The 14,675-nt window shown below is 44.2% G+C and overlaps 1 protein-coding gene across 5 annotated transcripts in view; it reads left to right on the plus strand.

The window, feature by feature from the left end:
- The first annotated feature begins 597 nt into the window (after positions 1-597).
- The window catches only part of LOC149974343 (transformation/transcription domain-associated protein), an 80,870-nt gene continuing 66,792 nt past the window's right edge, over positions 598-14,675 (plus strand). For 4 of the 5 annotated variants that reach the window (XM_090211870.1, XM_090211873.1, XM_090211872.1 and 1 more), the window contains exons 1-21: positions 598-871; positions 1,774-1,952; positions 2,379-2,428; positions 2,570-2,680; positions 2,795-2,899; positions 3,788-3,871; positions 4,162-4,218; positions 4,362-4,487; positions 4,753-4,919; positions 5,108-5,204; positions 5,360-5,498; positions 5,586-5,664; positions 6,063-6,297; positions 6,483-6,831; positions 7,012-7,109; positions 8,543-8,737; positions 8,980-9,171; positions 9,402-9,567; positions 9,770-10,026; positions 10,172-10,372; positions 14,142-14,293. In XM_090211870.1, coding sequence (XP_090067996.1) covers positions 1,853-1,952; positions 2,379-2,428; positions 2,570-2,680; positions 2,795-2,899; positions 3,788-3,871; positions 4,162-4,218; positions 4,362-4,487; positions 4,753-4,919; positions 5,108-5,204; positions 5,360-5,498; positions 5,586-5,664; positions 6,063-6,297; positions 6,483-6,831; positions 7,012-7,109; positions 8,543-8,737; positions 8,980-9,171; positions 9,402-9,567; positions 9,770-10,026; positions 10,172-10,372; positions 14,142-14,293 — 2,960 coding nt within the window. In that variant the 5' untranslated portion in view covers positions 598-871; positions 1,774-1,852. The remainder of the gene's footprint in view (positions 872-1,773; positions 1,953-2,378; positions 2,429-2,569; positions 2,681-2,794; positions 2,900-3,787; positions 3,872-4,161; positions 4,219-4,361; positions 4,488-4,752; positions 4,920-5,107; positions 5,205-5,359; positions 5,499-5,585; positions 5,665-6,062; positions 6,298-6,482; positions 6,832-7,011; positions 7,110-8,542; positions 8,738-8,979; positions 9,172-9,401; positions 9,568-9,769; positions 10,027-10,171; positions 10,373-14,141; positions 14,294-14,675) is intronic. The other variant, XM_090211871.1, reaches the window with a different exon arrangement.

The raw sequence follows: 14,675 nt of genomic DNA on the forward strand, positions 1-14,675 counted from the left end.
GATGTGTACCGTTCCATTTATACCAATAATATATGCCATTTAGCAGACCAATTTATCCAAAGTCATGAGTGCATACATTTTTACACATGGGTGGTCCAATGAAGGCAATCCACTATCCTGGCATTGCAAGTGCAATGTTCTACCAAATGAGCTACAGAGGATCACGTTTCTGTACTGTAGGCCCTAAATATTTTCTCAAACAAAGATGGCCTATTCCCATCTTGTGGCAAAGGATTTGTTTCAACATCTAAGCAAGGACTTTAGGACTGAACTGTTTGCTATATTGGATATATTACTACAGGGGACATTATTCACTGTAGGCCTATAATCACAAACTGACTTCTTGTAAATTGATCTTTATAGGGGCTAATGGCCAATGCTGGCTTAAAAAAAAGAACGACATAGCTACATACTTAGAAAATATATGACACATGCATACATTGTCTATATTTATATTGTATAACTCGATGCAAACTAAACACACAGCCAGCAACAGACCCAAGTGGGCAGACACCCAGAACTTCACGCTACATTGGCGCGCTCCACTGCATGCGTTGCGCAGTTTACCGCATAATTGTTTGCCTAGGAACAATCCGTAGAGCAGAAAAAGACCATCGAAAACGATGGTCTTATAACATCAATCCGTTCCTGAATATCATTCCGCCAAGTACTATATTGATGAGGATTGTTGAAGGAACCGGAATATATATCACATTACGGTATTATTTATGCATATATAAACAATATGTTTCAAAGAATTGCATATGGGAATATAATTATTATCCTAGTAAAGTGCAAAAGTGTACATATATCAGACTGGCTCTCGGAGACCGGAAGTCACAGAGGTACTATTTCCTGTCTGTGCTAGTTGGTAAGTTTAAATGGGATGCTTTCTTTTTCAATTACTTTCCTTAAAATATAATGTATATTTTGCTTTGCATGCTCATTTTGGGATGATGAAGTCGTTAACTAGCGAATGCGTTCTCAAAAAGTAAAACATATATTTATTTTGTCGACATACTAGCTAAACGGGGATGTGAGGGGTTAGCGCGATTGGTTTCTTTCTCTTAGCTAGCTAGCCTGGTTACTAAACCACAGAGTTTGTCTTTGACTAAACCATCCAATATGGTCACTTTCTAAGTTTGATTTTATGTGTGTAGTTTTAAGCAGTAATTATGTGAGGATTGTCCGTGTTCGACGGACAATGTTTATCTATTTATTTTATCACTTGCATGCTATAGATTATGTCATCTTTGTGCGCCTGACTTGAACTAGAGGCACGTTGATAGTATTTTAGTTTAACTAGTTAAGAACAAATTCTTATTTTCAATGACAGCCTGGGTTAACTGCGTTGTTCAGGGGCAGAACGACAAATTTTTACCTTGTCGGCTCGGGGATTCGATCTAGCATTCTCCTGTTAACGTTACTGGTCCAACGCTCTAACCACTAGGCTACCTGTCGACCCAGTCAGTCAGTATGTTATGCTAGCTAGTTGAATCCTAGATCGCTGTGGTGGAATAGTATACATTTCGGTAAGTTAAATTCAGCCGTACGCATTTGCTCACTGACCATAGTACTGGAAATGGTCTTACGGAGAATACATATGTAATTTTATGAGTATACAAAGACTGCGCGGTTGCTTGCTGTCATACTATAGAGAGTTTGCCTGTTAGAGAATTGTTGACACGTTCACTTGACTTGTTTTGTATGTTAGTTACTCATGCAAATCAAATGTCGTATTGTCTCTGATTTCTTCCATTTTCTCACACGCAGCGCACATTTATTCTCTGTGAGAGGTGCAGACTCTTGTCTGCTCTACCCCATCGTAACCCTGTCACTCCCGGCGGGAACCATGGCCTTCGTGCCGACCCCTAGCCCAACGGTGGTGGACCAGACCACCCTCATGAAGAAGTACCTGCAGTTCGTGGCAGCCCTCACAGACAACAACACTCGTAAGTGAATGAGAAACTATGATAGTTGAGTGTGCCATAGTCTGAGAGTCAGCATCAGCCTGAGAAATATCCTGTGATCAGAAACATAATTATTTGCGTGATTTAATGTATACTGTAGCTGTAGGTGCTATTAGTGAGTTGTGGGCATAGTTATTCAGTAATCTATGGTTTAGGTATAATCTCTACAGCAGGGGCAATGTGATGAGAGCGATATTCTTTAGTCCAGAATAAGGTACAGTGTATTTGTGAGTGACTGACTGAGTGAGTGCGAGTGTGTCTGATAAAGTACCTTAAAACACTCTGGGCGCTGTAAGTAAAACTGATAAGATCTGAGTGTCCCTGTCTGCACAGAGATGAGAAGTATATGATGACTCATTGTGTCACATGAGCTGTTTTAATGTTGTTACTGTATCCTCCAACACTCAGCTGATGAAACAAAGTTGAAGATGATGCAGGAGGTCAGTGAGAACTTTGAGGTAAGTTTCTAACCATAGAATAACTAGAATGGGTATACCCATTATGTCTGTTTCTACTACAGCGGTAAGTCGCAACACTGTTCACTTATCTTGTCTACATAATGAAAACTGGTCTTATGTTAGTGGTGATGTCTTTTTCAGAATGTGACATCATCGCCACAGTACTCCACCTTCCTGGAACACATCATCCCTCGCTTCCTTACCTTCCTCCAGGACGGAGAGGTGCAGTTCCTGCAGGAGAAGCCCACACAGGTAGGAGGACATTAAATCATTTTAAATATTTATTTGCTTAAGGACAGATACAATTTAAACATGAAGTCATTGAATGCACAAGAATCAGATTCACCTTGTATTACTTTAAAACAGCAACTGAGGAAGCTGGTGCTGGAGATCATCCACCGGATCCCAACTAATGAACACCTGAGACCTCACACCAAGAACATTCTGTCTGTCATGTTTCGCTTCCTGGAGGTAAGTTGTTACTCGCGTCTATGACAGACATGATTTATGCTGCGTATCGTCTTTTCAGCAGAGGCGATGTGATGAGAGCGATATGCTTTAGTCCAGAGTAAGGTACAGTGTATTTGTGATGGTGACTGACTGACTGAGTGCGTGCGAGTGTGTCTGATAAATGTACCTTAAAACACTCTGGTCGCTGAAAGTAAAACTGATAAGATCTGAGAACGCCTGTTTGCTGAGAGATGGGAACTGTGTGGTGGTGGAATGTTCCATAGGAACCAATCGTTTCAGAAATCTATCAGAAAGGTATTGTCCACCCCACACACACACGTACTGAGTGGACAAAACATTAGGAACACCTTCCTAATATCGAGTTGCACCCCTTTTGCCTTCAGAACAGCTTGACTCTACAAGGTGTTGAAAGCGTTCCACAGGGATGCTGGCCCATGTGGACTCCAATCCTTCCCACAGTTGGCTGGATGTTCTTTGGGTGGTGGATCATTCTTGTTAAACAAGGGAAACTGTTGCGTGTGAAAAACCCAGCAGCGTTTCAGTTCTCAACACACTCAAACCTATGCGCCTGGCACCTACCACCATGCCACGTTCAAAGTCACTTAAATCCTGGCACACATACACAATGGCACACATACACAATCCATGTCTCAAGGCTTAAAAATCCTTCTTAAACCTTCCTCCTTCCCTTCATCTACACTGATTGAAGTGGATTTAGAGAGTGATATCAATAAGAGATCATAGCTTTCACCTGGTCAGCCTGTCATGGACGGTGTCCTTAATGTTTTGTGCACTCAGTGTATTTAGTTAAGATAGTTATCTGTCCCTAACCTGAACTGATTGACTCAGTGTTTTCTTTGCATTGCATCGCTCGTTGTTTGCTTTCAGATTGAGAGCGAGGAGAATGTGCTGATATGCCTGCGTATTATCATTGAACTGCACAAACAGTTCCGTCCACAGATCTCTCAAGAGGTGAGAACCTTTCTTTTCTCCAATCTCACTTTGTGTTGATGAACAGAAGACCTGCCTACAGTGTCTTGCCATGACTCTATCTCAATTCCTCTTTCCATGATTCCTCGCATCTCCTTGCCACCTTAACCATATTGGATCAGACCTTCTTCCCCAATGTGTTTCGAGAATAAAGCGAGGAAAGAAGATGTGAGGAATCGAGCAAAGATTAATTGCGATGGAGCCCATGTCTGGATGCTGAAGTGTGCTCCTCTGATCAGGGTATTAACTGTCTGTTGTAATCTTTTATTCAGATCCATCACTTTCTGGACTTTGTGAAGCAGATCTATAAGGAGCTGCCTAAAGTAGTGGTAAGACAACAGAAAAGCAGGTGGCTTATTGAGCAGGGAAATGTTTGGTCTCTGAGGATGTAGGAATCATGTTCTCACTTTTGCATTCTCCTTCCCTCTTGTCTTTTCTCCCTGTCTCTGTTCTTGTCCCTGTTCTCTCTCAGGCTCGGTACTTTGAGAATCCCCAGGTGATAGCTGAGAACACTGTGCCTTCTCCTGAGATGGTGGGCATGATCACCTCGGTGTTGGTGAAGACCGCCCCCGAGAGGGAGGACAGTGAAACACGCACAGTGAGTAGACCTGTCCTGAATACTTCTATCAACTGTCTGTAACTCCTCTTATTACCACTTGGTGGTGTAGAAGCACTGGCAAAGCATCTCAGACCAGGGCTCGTTTTCTAGGTAGAAATGTAAGGCACAGAGCTCATGTGATTCATCATTGAATCATGTCTGTTCTACACAGTATATTTCTATCTGAATGTTCCATACTGTTGTACTGATCCTGAATATAGGCTGGCATTTCCCTTGCCTGACTCCTGTTTATTTGTTTCTCCAGCACACCATCATCCCACGGGGGTCCCTGTCCCTGAAGGTGCTCGCTGAGCTGCCTATCATAGTGGTGCTCATGTACCAGCTGTATAAACTGAACATCCATAACGTGGTATCTGAGTTTGTCCCCCTCATCATGAACACTATCATGCTGCAGGTTTCTCCCCAGGCCAGGTAAGAAGCCTGTGTGTGCGATTGAGTCTGTCTTGATTCCGTCCTAGAGTCAGTCATAATTGTTATTTTTGCTAAACAACCACAAGAACATGAAATGGTATTAAAGCATAAATCATTATTAAGGGTACAGTGGAATTGTTTGCTTTGTATATAAGTAGTTATTGTAAACCCTAACATGTAACTTTCAGGCAACACAAGCTGTATAACAAGGAGCTGTATGCTGACTTTATCGCTGCTCAGATCAAGACCCTGTCCTTCCTGGCCTACATCATCCGCATTTACCAAGTACATATACCCATGTTGTGCTTTTCACTTCATGTGCCTGTGTTCAATTTCTCATTTCATTTTCTGTATTGTATTTACCTGGCACACAGAGTACTTAATGCCAGTTTTCATGGAACTTTCTAAACTATATTGTGTTTGTGTATCCCTCTGACCAGGACCTGGTAGGGAAGTACTCCCAGCAGATGGTAAAGGGCATGCTGCAGCTGCTCACCAACTGTCCCTCTGAGACAGCCCATCTACGCAAGGAACTGCTCATCGCTGCCAAACACATCCTCACCACAGACCTGCGCAGCCGTACGCATTGACGCACGCATGCACAAACAAATGTAAACTCGTTCACTCAGACTAATTCTGACACTTTATTTTCATTCTCTGTTGCAGAGTTCATCCCTTGCATGGACAAACTTTTTGATGAGTCCATATTGATCGGGTCTGGCTACACAGCCCGGGAGACACTGAGGTAAGACCATTCTCACCCTCTCATCAAACACCAGCCTTCATCTTTCATTAGTCTCCATGTGAAACAAGCTGTAGCTATCAGACCTGGCAGATCTGTGGATGGTGGAGTATAAAAAAGGGAAAAGGTGTCTTCTAATGCTCTTTAAAGCTCTGGCACCTTCCATGCACTGATTATAAGTCGCTCTGGATTAGAGCCTTTAGTGTCTGCTAAATGACTGAGATGTTACGTAAACTGTAAAAACCTTCCATTTGATAGTGAACTCTTCTGACCTCTCCCTTCCCTCTCTCCTGTCACTCCAGACCACTGGCCTACATGGTAGTTGGTGATTGAACTATATAACCTGAAATATAACCTTCTGTTTTGATAGTGGTGAACCTTTGCAACTCCTCTCCCCCCAGACCACTGGCCTACAGCACGCTGGCAGACCTGGTGCACCACGTGCGTCAGAACCTGCCTCTCACAGACCTGTCTCTGGCCGTGCAGCTGTTTGCCAAGAACATAGATGACGAGTCTCTCCCCAGCAGCATCCAGACCATGTCCTGCAAACTGCTGCTTAACCTGGTCGACTGCATCCGCTCCAAGAGTGAACAGGAGAACGGCAACGGCCGGGACATACTGATGAGAATGCTGGAAGTAAGTAAAGCGAGATGGGAAACGACAGCCTGATTTATAAGGAAAGGGGCAATGTTGTGCCCAATCACAAATCAACTCTGCACCTTTTATACTATCTCTAGGTTCCCCATGTAAGAAAATGATGTTCCTTTTATGATTATCAAGACATTGACTTCAATACATCTTCAATCTCCTTCTTCCTCAAGGTGTTTGTGCTGAAGTTCCACACCATCGCTCGCTACCAGCTCGCCACCATCTTCAAGAAGTGCAAGCCCCAGTCAGAGATGGGCGTGGTCGAACCACAGGGGGCGCTACCCGGGGTCCCCACAACTCCTGCCCTCCCAGCCACCCCTGTCCTCCCTGCCCTGCCTCCTCTTGCGCCCCCTAACCCTGTCACCCCCGCACCTCCCGCCCCCGCCACCCCCTTCGACCGGCTGGGAGAGAAGGAGGACAAGCAGACATTCCAGGTGTCGGACTGTCGCAGCCTGGTGAAGACGCTGGTCTGTGGGGTGAAGACCATCACCTGGGGAATCACTTCCTGCAAGGCTCCTGGAGGTGAGGAGCCAAAAAAATGGCCCTTACATTACACTCGGAGGAGAAATGGACACTTGAGTTCCGATGTCAAGATTGACCCTTTTTTCCCCATTGATTTCCATCCTCATTTCATGAAGATAACTCAGGATAAACTAACCTCACTGATTGCTTACCACTCCTGTTGTGTGTTCTGTGTTGCAGAGGCCCAGTTCATTCCTAACAAGCAGCTTCAGCCCAAGGAGACTCAGATCTACATCAAGCTGGTGAAATACGCCATGCAGGCCTTGGACATCTACCAGGTATGACTGCCAGTGTACCAGTAGGGCTTTGTCTTATGGAGATATGATTATATAGCCATACATTATACATGTATACACTACACATGTATAAGAGAGCTCCACTGCCCGCTTAGCTAGCTACAGATTGATCAGGATATAACCAGATAGAAAACTCTGAAAACTCATACCACTATATACTGTACATGTGTATACCAGCTCTCTTCTCCCTCCTGGCTAGGTACATTGCCTATGGTATAACCAGGGCCATACAATGTAGAAACTCCAGGTCGTACCACTATCAAGTCCAGGTTGTAACGAGAGCCAAACATTGTATATACTTGTGAATATCAGCGCCCCGTCTGCCCTCGGCTACAGATTACTCAGTGTTACCATAATATAACAGCTCCCCCTCTCTTGGCTGGTACAGATTGATCAGGGTTACCGTAATAACCATAGTATAACAGTGCCCCGTCCATCCTCAGATAGATACAGATTACTCTGGGTTACCATAATAACCATACTATAACAGCACCCCATCCCCCTCTCCTGGCTAGGTACAGGGTACAGATTGATCAGGGTTGCTGTAATAACCGTAATATAACAGCGCCCCATCCTCCTCTCCTGGCTAGGTACAGGGTACAGATTGATCAGGGTTGCTGTAATAACCGTAATATAACAGCGCCCCATCCCCCTCTCCTGGCTAGGTACAGGGTACAGATTGATCAGGGTTGCTGTAATAACCATAAAATAACAGCGCCCCATCCCCCTCTCCTGGCTAGGTACAGGGTACAGATTGATCAGGGTTGCTGTAATAACCGTAATATAACAGCGCCCCATCCTCCTCTCCTGGCTAGGTACAGGGTACAGATTGATCAGGGTTGCTGTAATAACCGTAATATAACAGCGCCCCGTCCTCCTCTCCTGGCTAGGTACAGGGTACAGATTGATCAGGGTTGCTGTAATAACCGTAATATAACAGCGCCCCGTCCCCCTCTCCTGGCTAGGTACAGGGTACAGATTGATCAGGGTTGCTGTAATAACCGTAATATAACAGCGCCCCATCCTCCTCTCCTGGCTAGGTACAGGGTACAGATTGATCAGGGTTGCTGTAATAACCGTAATATAACAGCGCCCCGTCCTCCTCTCCTGGCTAGGTACAGGGTACAGATTGATCAGGGTTGCTGTAATAACCGTAATATAACAGCGCCCCATCCTCCTCTCCTGGCTAGGTACAGGGTACAGATTGATCAGGGTTGCTGTAATAACCGTAATATAACAGCGCCCCGTCCTCCTCTCCTGGCTAGGTACAGGGTACAGATTGATCAGGGTTGCTGTAATAACCGTAATATAACAGCGCCCCGTCCTCCTCTCCTGGCTAGGTACAGGGTACAGATTGATCAGGGTTGCTGTAATAACCATAATATAACAGCGCCCCATCCCCCTCTCCTGGCTAGGTACAGATTGCCAACAACCAGCAGACGTACATCAGAGTGGCCAACTGTCAGACGGTGCGTATGAAGGAGGAGAAGGAGGTGCTGGAGCACTTTGCTGGGGTCTTCACGATGATGAACCCCCTCACCTTCAAGGAGATCTTCCAGACCACAGTCCCCTACATGGTGGAGAGGATCTCCAAGAACTACGCCTTGCAGGTAACCCCACACTCTGTTGTTGTGTCCTAAATGGCACCTTGTTTGCAATGTAGTGCACTACTTTTGTTCAGGGCTCTAAGAGCAATTTCAGATCTGGGTTTAATGGAACATTTCGGTCCGGTTTCCCGGACCCAGATTAAGTCTAGTCCTAGACTAAAGATAACTTTCAATGAAATGTGTGTATGTAGGATTGGTTTTGTTTGGGGACTAATGTGTAAAACCTCACCGTCTAATTTTTCCAGATCGTGGCTAACTCGTTCCTTGCTAACCTGTCGACGTCAGTCCTGTTTGCCACCATCCTGGTGGAGTACCTTCTGGAGAGACTACCTGAGATGGGCTCCAACGTAGAGCTGTCCAACCTCTACCTCAAGCTATTCAAACTGGTCTTCGGCTCTGTCTCGCTGTTCGCTGCTGAGAACGAGCAGATGCTCAAGGTTAGGGTGATGTTTATTTTCATCATCCGTGTTGCATAGTTTCGATGCCTCTTCCTCTTGGAAGCCCTGTCCTAAATTGACAATGGTTGTTGAGATAACTATCCTGACTGAATTGAAATGCACAGGAAACAACATTAATCTTGTCTGAAGGCTAAATTGTGATGTTCACCATACTTTCAAAACCAAATGTATCGATGCCGAACACAAATCATGTCTCTTCCTTCCCCCAGCCTCACCTCCACAAGATAGTGAACAGCTCCATGGAACTGGCCCAGTCTGCTAAGGAACCATACAACTACTTCCTGCTTCTCAGGGCTCTCTTCCGTTCCATTGGTGGAGGCAGCCATGACCTGCTTTACCAGGAGTTCCTGCCCCTACTACCCAACCTGCTGCAGGGTAGTTTGCGCCACACACAAAAAATTAATTAAAATATTGTTTTGTAGCTTTTAAAGTTAGTAGCATGTATTTTCATATGCACTGATCTGAAGACACAGGATAGATGGGTAAAAAAAACATGGTGGATGCCAAGCAGGAATTTGCTTTACAGGACGTCTCCAGTCCTCTCTCCTCACTTTGGCCTCCACTCTCCTTCCACCAGGCCTCAACATGCTCCAGAGTGGTCTCCATAAGCAGCACATGAAGGATCTGTTTGTGGAGCTGTGTCTGACGGTGCCTGTGAGGCTGAGCTCCCTGCTGCCCTACCTGCCCATGCTGATGGACCCGCTGGTCTCTGCTCTGAATGGCTCCCAGACGCTGGTCAGCCAGGGCCTCCGCACCCTGGAGCTCTGTGTGGACAACCTGCAGCCAGACTTCCTCTACGATCATATACAGCCCGTCAGAGCAGAGCTTATGCAGGTAAGGACGTACACATGGATGCAGGCACAACAGAAGCGTGCCCCCCCCCCCCCCCCCCACAAACACACATTCAATCTATACACACATCCTAGTCTCTGCTCTCACTTCCTAACCTTTGACCCCTCTTCCCCCCCCCCCCCCCTAGGCATTGTGGCGGACGCTGCGTAACCCAGCGGAGACCATCAGCCATGTGGCGTACCGAGTGCTGGGGAAGTTTGGCGGCAGCAACAGGAAGATGCTGAAGGAATCCCAGAGACTACAGTACGTGGTGACTGAGGTCCAGGGACCCAGCATCAAGGCAGAGTTCACTGACTGCAAGGCCTCTATACAGCTGCCCATGGAGAAGGTATGTGACTTGTCAGCCATTACGGGTGTGAATGGAGCTTGGTATGGTAGCCATTTTGGATCATAGTAGTGGTTAAGGTATTCAACTGTGCTGTGTTGGGCATTAAGTCACAGTAGCAGGGTATTGTAGTATGTTCTCAAAGCAAAACTCTAGTGAGCAACATTTTAAAAATCTAGGCAAGAGACAACTTCAAAACCCCTCCGTTAATTCCACTTATCCACTCCTTTCTCCTTTTCTATTTCAATGTGATAACAAAGCAGAGAAAGTAGTTAGATAACAATGAAAGTAGCGAGAATAGGGGTGATCGTTCCCTGTCAGAGTTGAGCTTCTCTCTGCGAGAGAAGACTGTCTTCCCCATGTAATTAAAGACATCATGCGTCCTTACGGGCTCCTCATCTCTGCTCCAGGCATGAATAATCAATCTACAGAACCCTGGATGAAGACGATTATTTGCTTTCTAATGACTCTATCGCTGTCTGCTGATAGTGAAACACACATGCAGACTGTCATTTCTGTAATTGAGTTGATGCTCCAAAGATGGATGCCACAGTCCCCTTTCTCTCTCTGGAATTAAGTGGCTTAATGGTATTTACATCATGTGTCTTATCCTGAAATTTATTTGGATGGTAATGACTAGAAGGACGGTGTTTGTTCCTCTGGAGCTCGCCAGCTTGTAGTCTTAAAATCCGGAAATGAGTTTTCTCTGGTTCGTTCTGCCATCTCTATGGGGAAAATGAATGGGGTTTTTGGATAAATGCTGAAAATAAGGTCTGAAGTGAGGTTTACCACAGACCTTATTTTTGGCGTTTATCCCCCCCAAAAAGAAAAACTATTAATTTCCCCATAGGCTTTGACCAAAGAGCCGTGGCAGAGTTAGTGCCTACAAAAAGACACCATTGCTATTGCCCTCCGTTCTCATTCATTTTCTCCCTCTATCCCCTTCTTTTCCTGCTCTCTTCTCCCACTTTCCCTCGTCCTCTTTATCTCCGCCGGCCCCCTCTCTCTCCACTGCCTCCTCCTTTTGAAGTGAGACACTGTCTATTTAAAGCGCCTGAGTCTCTCTTTATTCAAAACACTTTCTAATGTCTTTGTCTTTATATCTATGTACTTTGTTGAGATGGGATGAGTGCATGTCAGCCAGTAGCAGTGTAGCCCTAATGTGCTGACAGGGCTAAGCCAGTAGAATTCAATTATGCACTCTCCTCCTCTTCGCCTTCCTCTTCCACCAGACAGACCATCCTTCTCTCTTGTTCTTTCTCCCTTGCTCCTCTCTCTGAGTGGCGTTAATTAGTTCATTTTCTCCCCCTTAAGTGTCCGGCCGCATTGGTTTGTCAGATCATAATCTGGCAGTTGAAATGGCTTCTGCTGGGCTCGGGCCCGGCACCATGTGTAGAGTTTCTTTCTCCATGACAGGTTACGCATAGCGCCGATCTCAGGCATGAGTTAAACACACTGCCCGAGTGCAGTAGGGTTGTTATTCTACACAGGGTACAGGGCTCCAGTCTGCAACCATTTTGTCATATTTTGTGACCCTGTCACTTGTCTGTGCGAGGTAGGGTTAGATAAAATTCTAAAATTCTCCCAGGTGTGACTGATTTATGTGTACAATGGATATATTCAAATAAATATATTTACGGCTGTCTCTCACTAATTGATTGTACAATGTAAACACATAATATTATGGTTTGAGTGTGTGATATGGGAATACATGATTTTATTTTATTTTTGACATTATAAAGAACCTTTGGCAACACTGCCATGTTGTTCTGAGCCTTGCTGTTGGAAAACCAGATTAGTGTCTGACTTTTGGCTGTCGCAGATGCACCTCCCCTGACTTCGCTCCCTGACTTTTGTCTACAGTCGGTTACTTTAGCCTTACCATTTTTAAACACGCCCAATATATGCGGTGCTGCTCGTGAATTTGACTTCATCATTTTAAAGGTCATCTCAATTTGACCCGCCAGATTCAGACGCTTGAAAACACAAACACTACAACTGAACATAATTCATGATTCGTTTTTATTTTAGTTGGTTTAGAGCCAAAGATTATACGTTTTATGTTATCAAATGGGTTTGTTCATTTTATTTCCATTTTACTCAAGTGTTTTTTTTTTCTTCTTGTTTTAGTTTACTATAACCTTGGCTCAAAGCACCCTGTTTTACGATCATGATATCTGTGGAGTGCATGGGGAAATGCGTATTGTCCATCGCAGGTGCACAAGGGCTCATTGCAAAGTTTATTTTTAGGACATTGCGTTTACTGTTATTGTGCCTACTAGAAGGTGTTATTTTTAGAGTTGGGGATCCAGAGGACGTGTTTTGAGTTTCCACTTCCTCAGGTGGTGAATTAGCACATATTGAATTAGGCCTATACAGTATTTAATACTGTTAGTGAACATAAAGATTAAGGCAAAAAAATCGGAATATTCTGGAGCCCTATTTTGACAGGTTTTGTTATATTTTACTATCTCTGGATCTACCAAAAACATTCACTGCAATTAGGTTGCATATCAAACTATTTAGGATCATTCATTCCTGCTTTGACATGTTAGCTGTAACAACTTATTTATTGAATACAATCTCGGTAGTCGATTCGCCTTCTTAATAAGGCATTGTGAATGTATTCTATTGTGTGATGCAGATTTCAATTTTTGTGTGGAGGGGGCACCAAATCATGGGGAAATGTTAGTCTTGAGCCGTGGGGTATTTGTTGTTCTACTCAGATTATTTTAACTTTCAATTAATTATATTACATTTGTTAACTTGGTTCAAAGGGTTGTTTTCATGGGAAGTTTTGAGAAATGCTGAGCGAATAACTGAAATGTTAGTTATATTTTTGTTTTTAAACAACTAAATGATGAACATCGGTTTAATTATTTGAATTCCATTTCCTTCTGTTTTTTCCTGTAAGCTCAATGCGCACATTGCGTAGTTTCTATAGCGATAAATCTGTCCTAGGGAGTTGTAATTTCCAACAGGACAAAATGCTACATAGTTTCACTCAGAAAACCTGAAACTACAATGACCATAATCCACTGCGTGCCGGTCTGTGTTTCTTTAACGCCTGTTATAGTAGTGTCAGGCAGACCCTGAGAGAAGAGACAGAAGAATGTGTGATGGAGAGGGATAGAAAGCTGTTGTTTCGAGGTATCTCTACCGGAAAATACAGGATCTAAGTGATTTGATTGTTGGTATTCAGCAGTCATTAAAGTATGCCTTATTTACTTTGAAGAAGTACTAAAATTGTGATTTTTGGTCAGACAACGTAGGCAGCAGCTCTATAGAGATGATGACTTGAAATGAAATAATATCATTACATAAAACCATTTAATATACATAACTGAAATATTTGCTTAAAGTAGGCCCTAAGTAATGTGAATAAATGATGGTTATTACGTGATAAGCAGTAATGGACAGTCACTACCATCATGAGGCTTTTATTCATTATTTGATTCTTTTACAGCATTCAAGCCACACAATGCATTTCATGTAAAGAAAACAACAATCGAAATCGAAAACCATGATTATTTAAAAAATAATCAAACCGAACCGTCTTCAAAAAGCACTATTCGCTCAGCACTAGTGTTGAACACTTACGTTTGGTTTTACTGCTTGTCAAGGGTCCTTTGTAAGTTGACAAAAAAACTGCTCTTTCATCTTATGAATCCACCATGGTCAATTAAATGATTTACTGTAGGATCTTATTTTGAAGCCTTGTCTGTATGGATGTTGGAAGGTAAACATCTCTCTGTGTGTGTTTCCCCTGCAGGCTATAGAGACGGCTCTGGATTGTCTAAAGAGTGCCAACACGGAGCCGTACTACAGACGACAGGCCTGGGAGGTCATCAAGTGTTTCCTGGTTGCCATGACAAGCCTGGACGACAACAAACACGCCCTGTACCAGCTACTTGCTCACCCCAAGTAAGACTACACACACCCTTAACCCCATATGACTTGAGGTCTTTCTCCCTCTGCCCTAATTAATCTCCATATATACCCCTCTCCATCCCTCCCTTCCACTTTGCCCCTCCTCTCTCATATCTTCCATCACGTGTCAAGCTGCTTCATCAGCTCTGTCAAGTGTTACAGCTGCTGATTACTGAAAGATGCTTCGGCAGAGAGAGACGGAGGGGAGAGTGGGTCTCATTACTATCATTGATCCTCACCAGGGGCTAATTGACTTTCCCCTCTCTGTTTACGCTCCTCCCTGCTCCACACACACACAGCCCCCCCCCCCCACCTCTGTCAGATGTTTTGATTCATGACTTCTGTTCTCTCTCTCGCCCCCTCATTCTCTGTCTGT

Source organism: Oncorhynchus mykiss, chromosome 20 (assembly GCF_057628025.1).
Source record: "Oncorhynchus mykiss isolate SJ-2025 chromosome 20, ASM5762802v1, whole genome shotgun sequence".
NCBI classification, from domain to species: domain Eukaryota; kingdom Metazoa; phylum Chordata; class Actinopteri; order Salmoniformes; family Salmonidae; genus Oncorhynchus; species Oncorhynchus mykiss.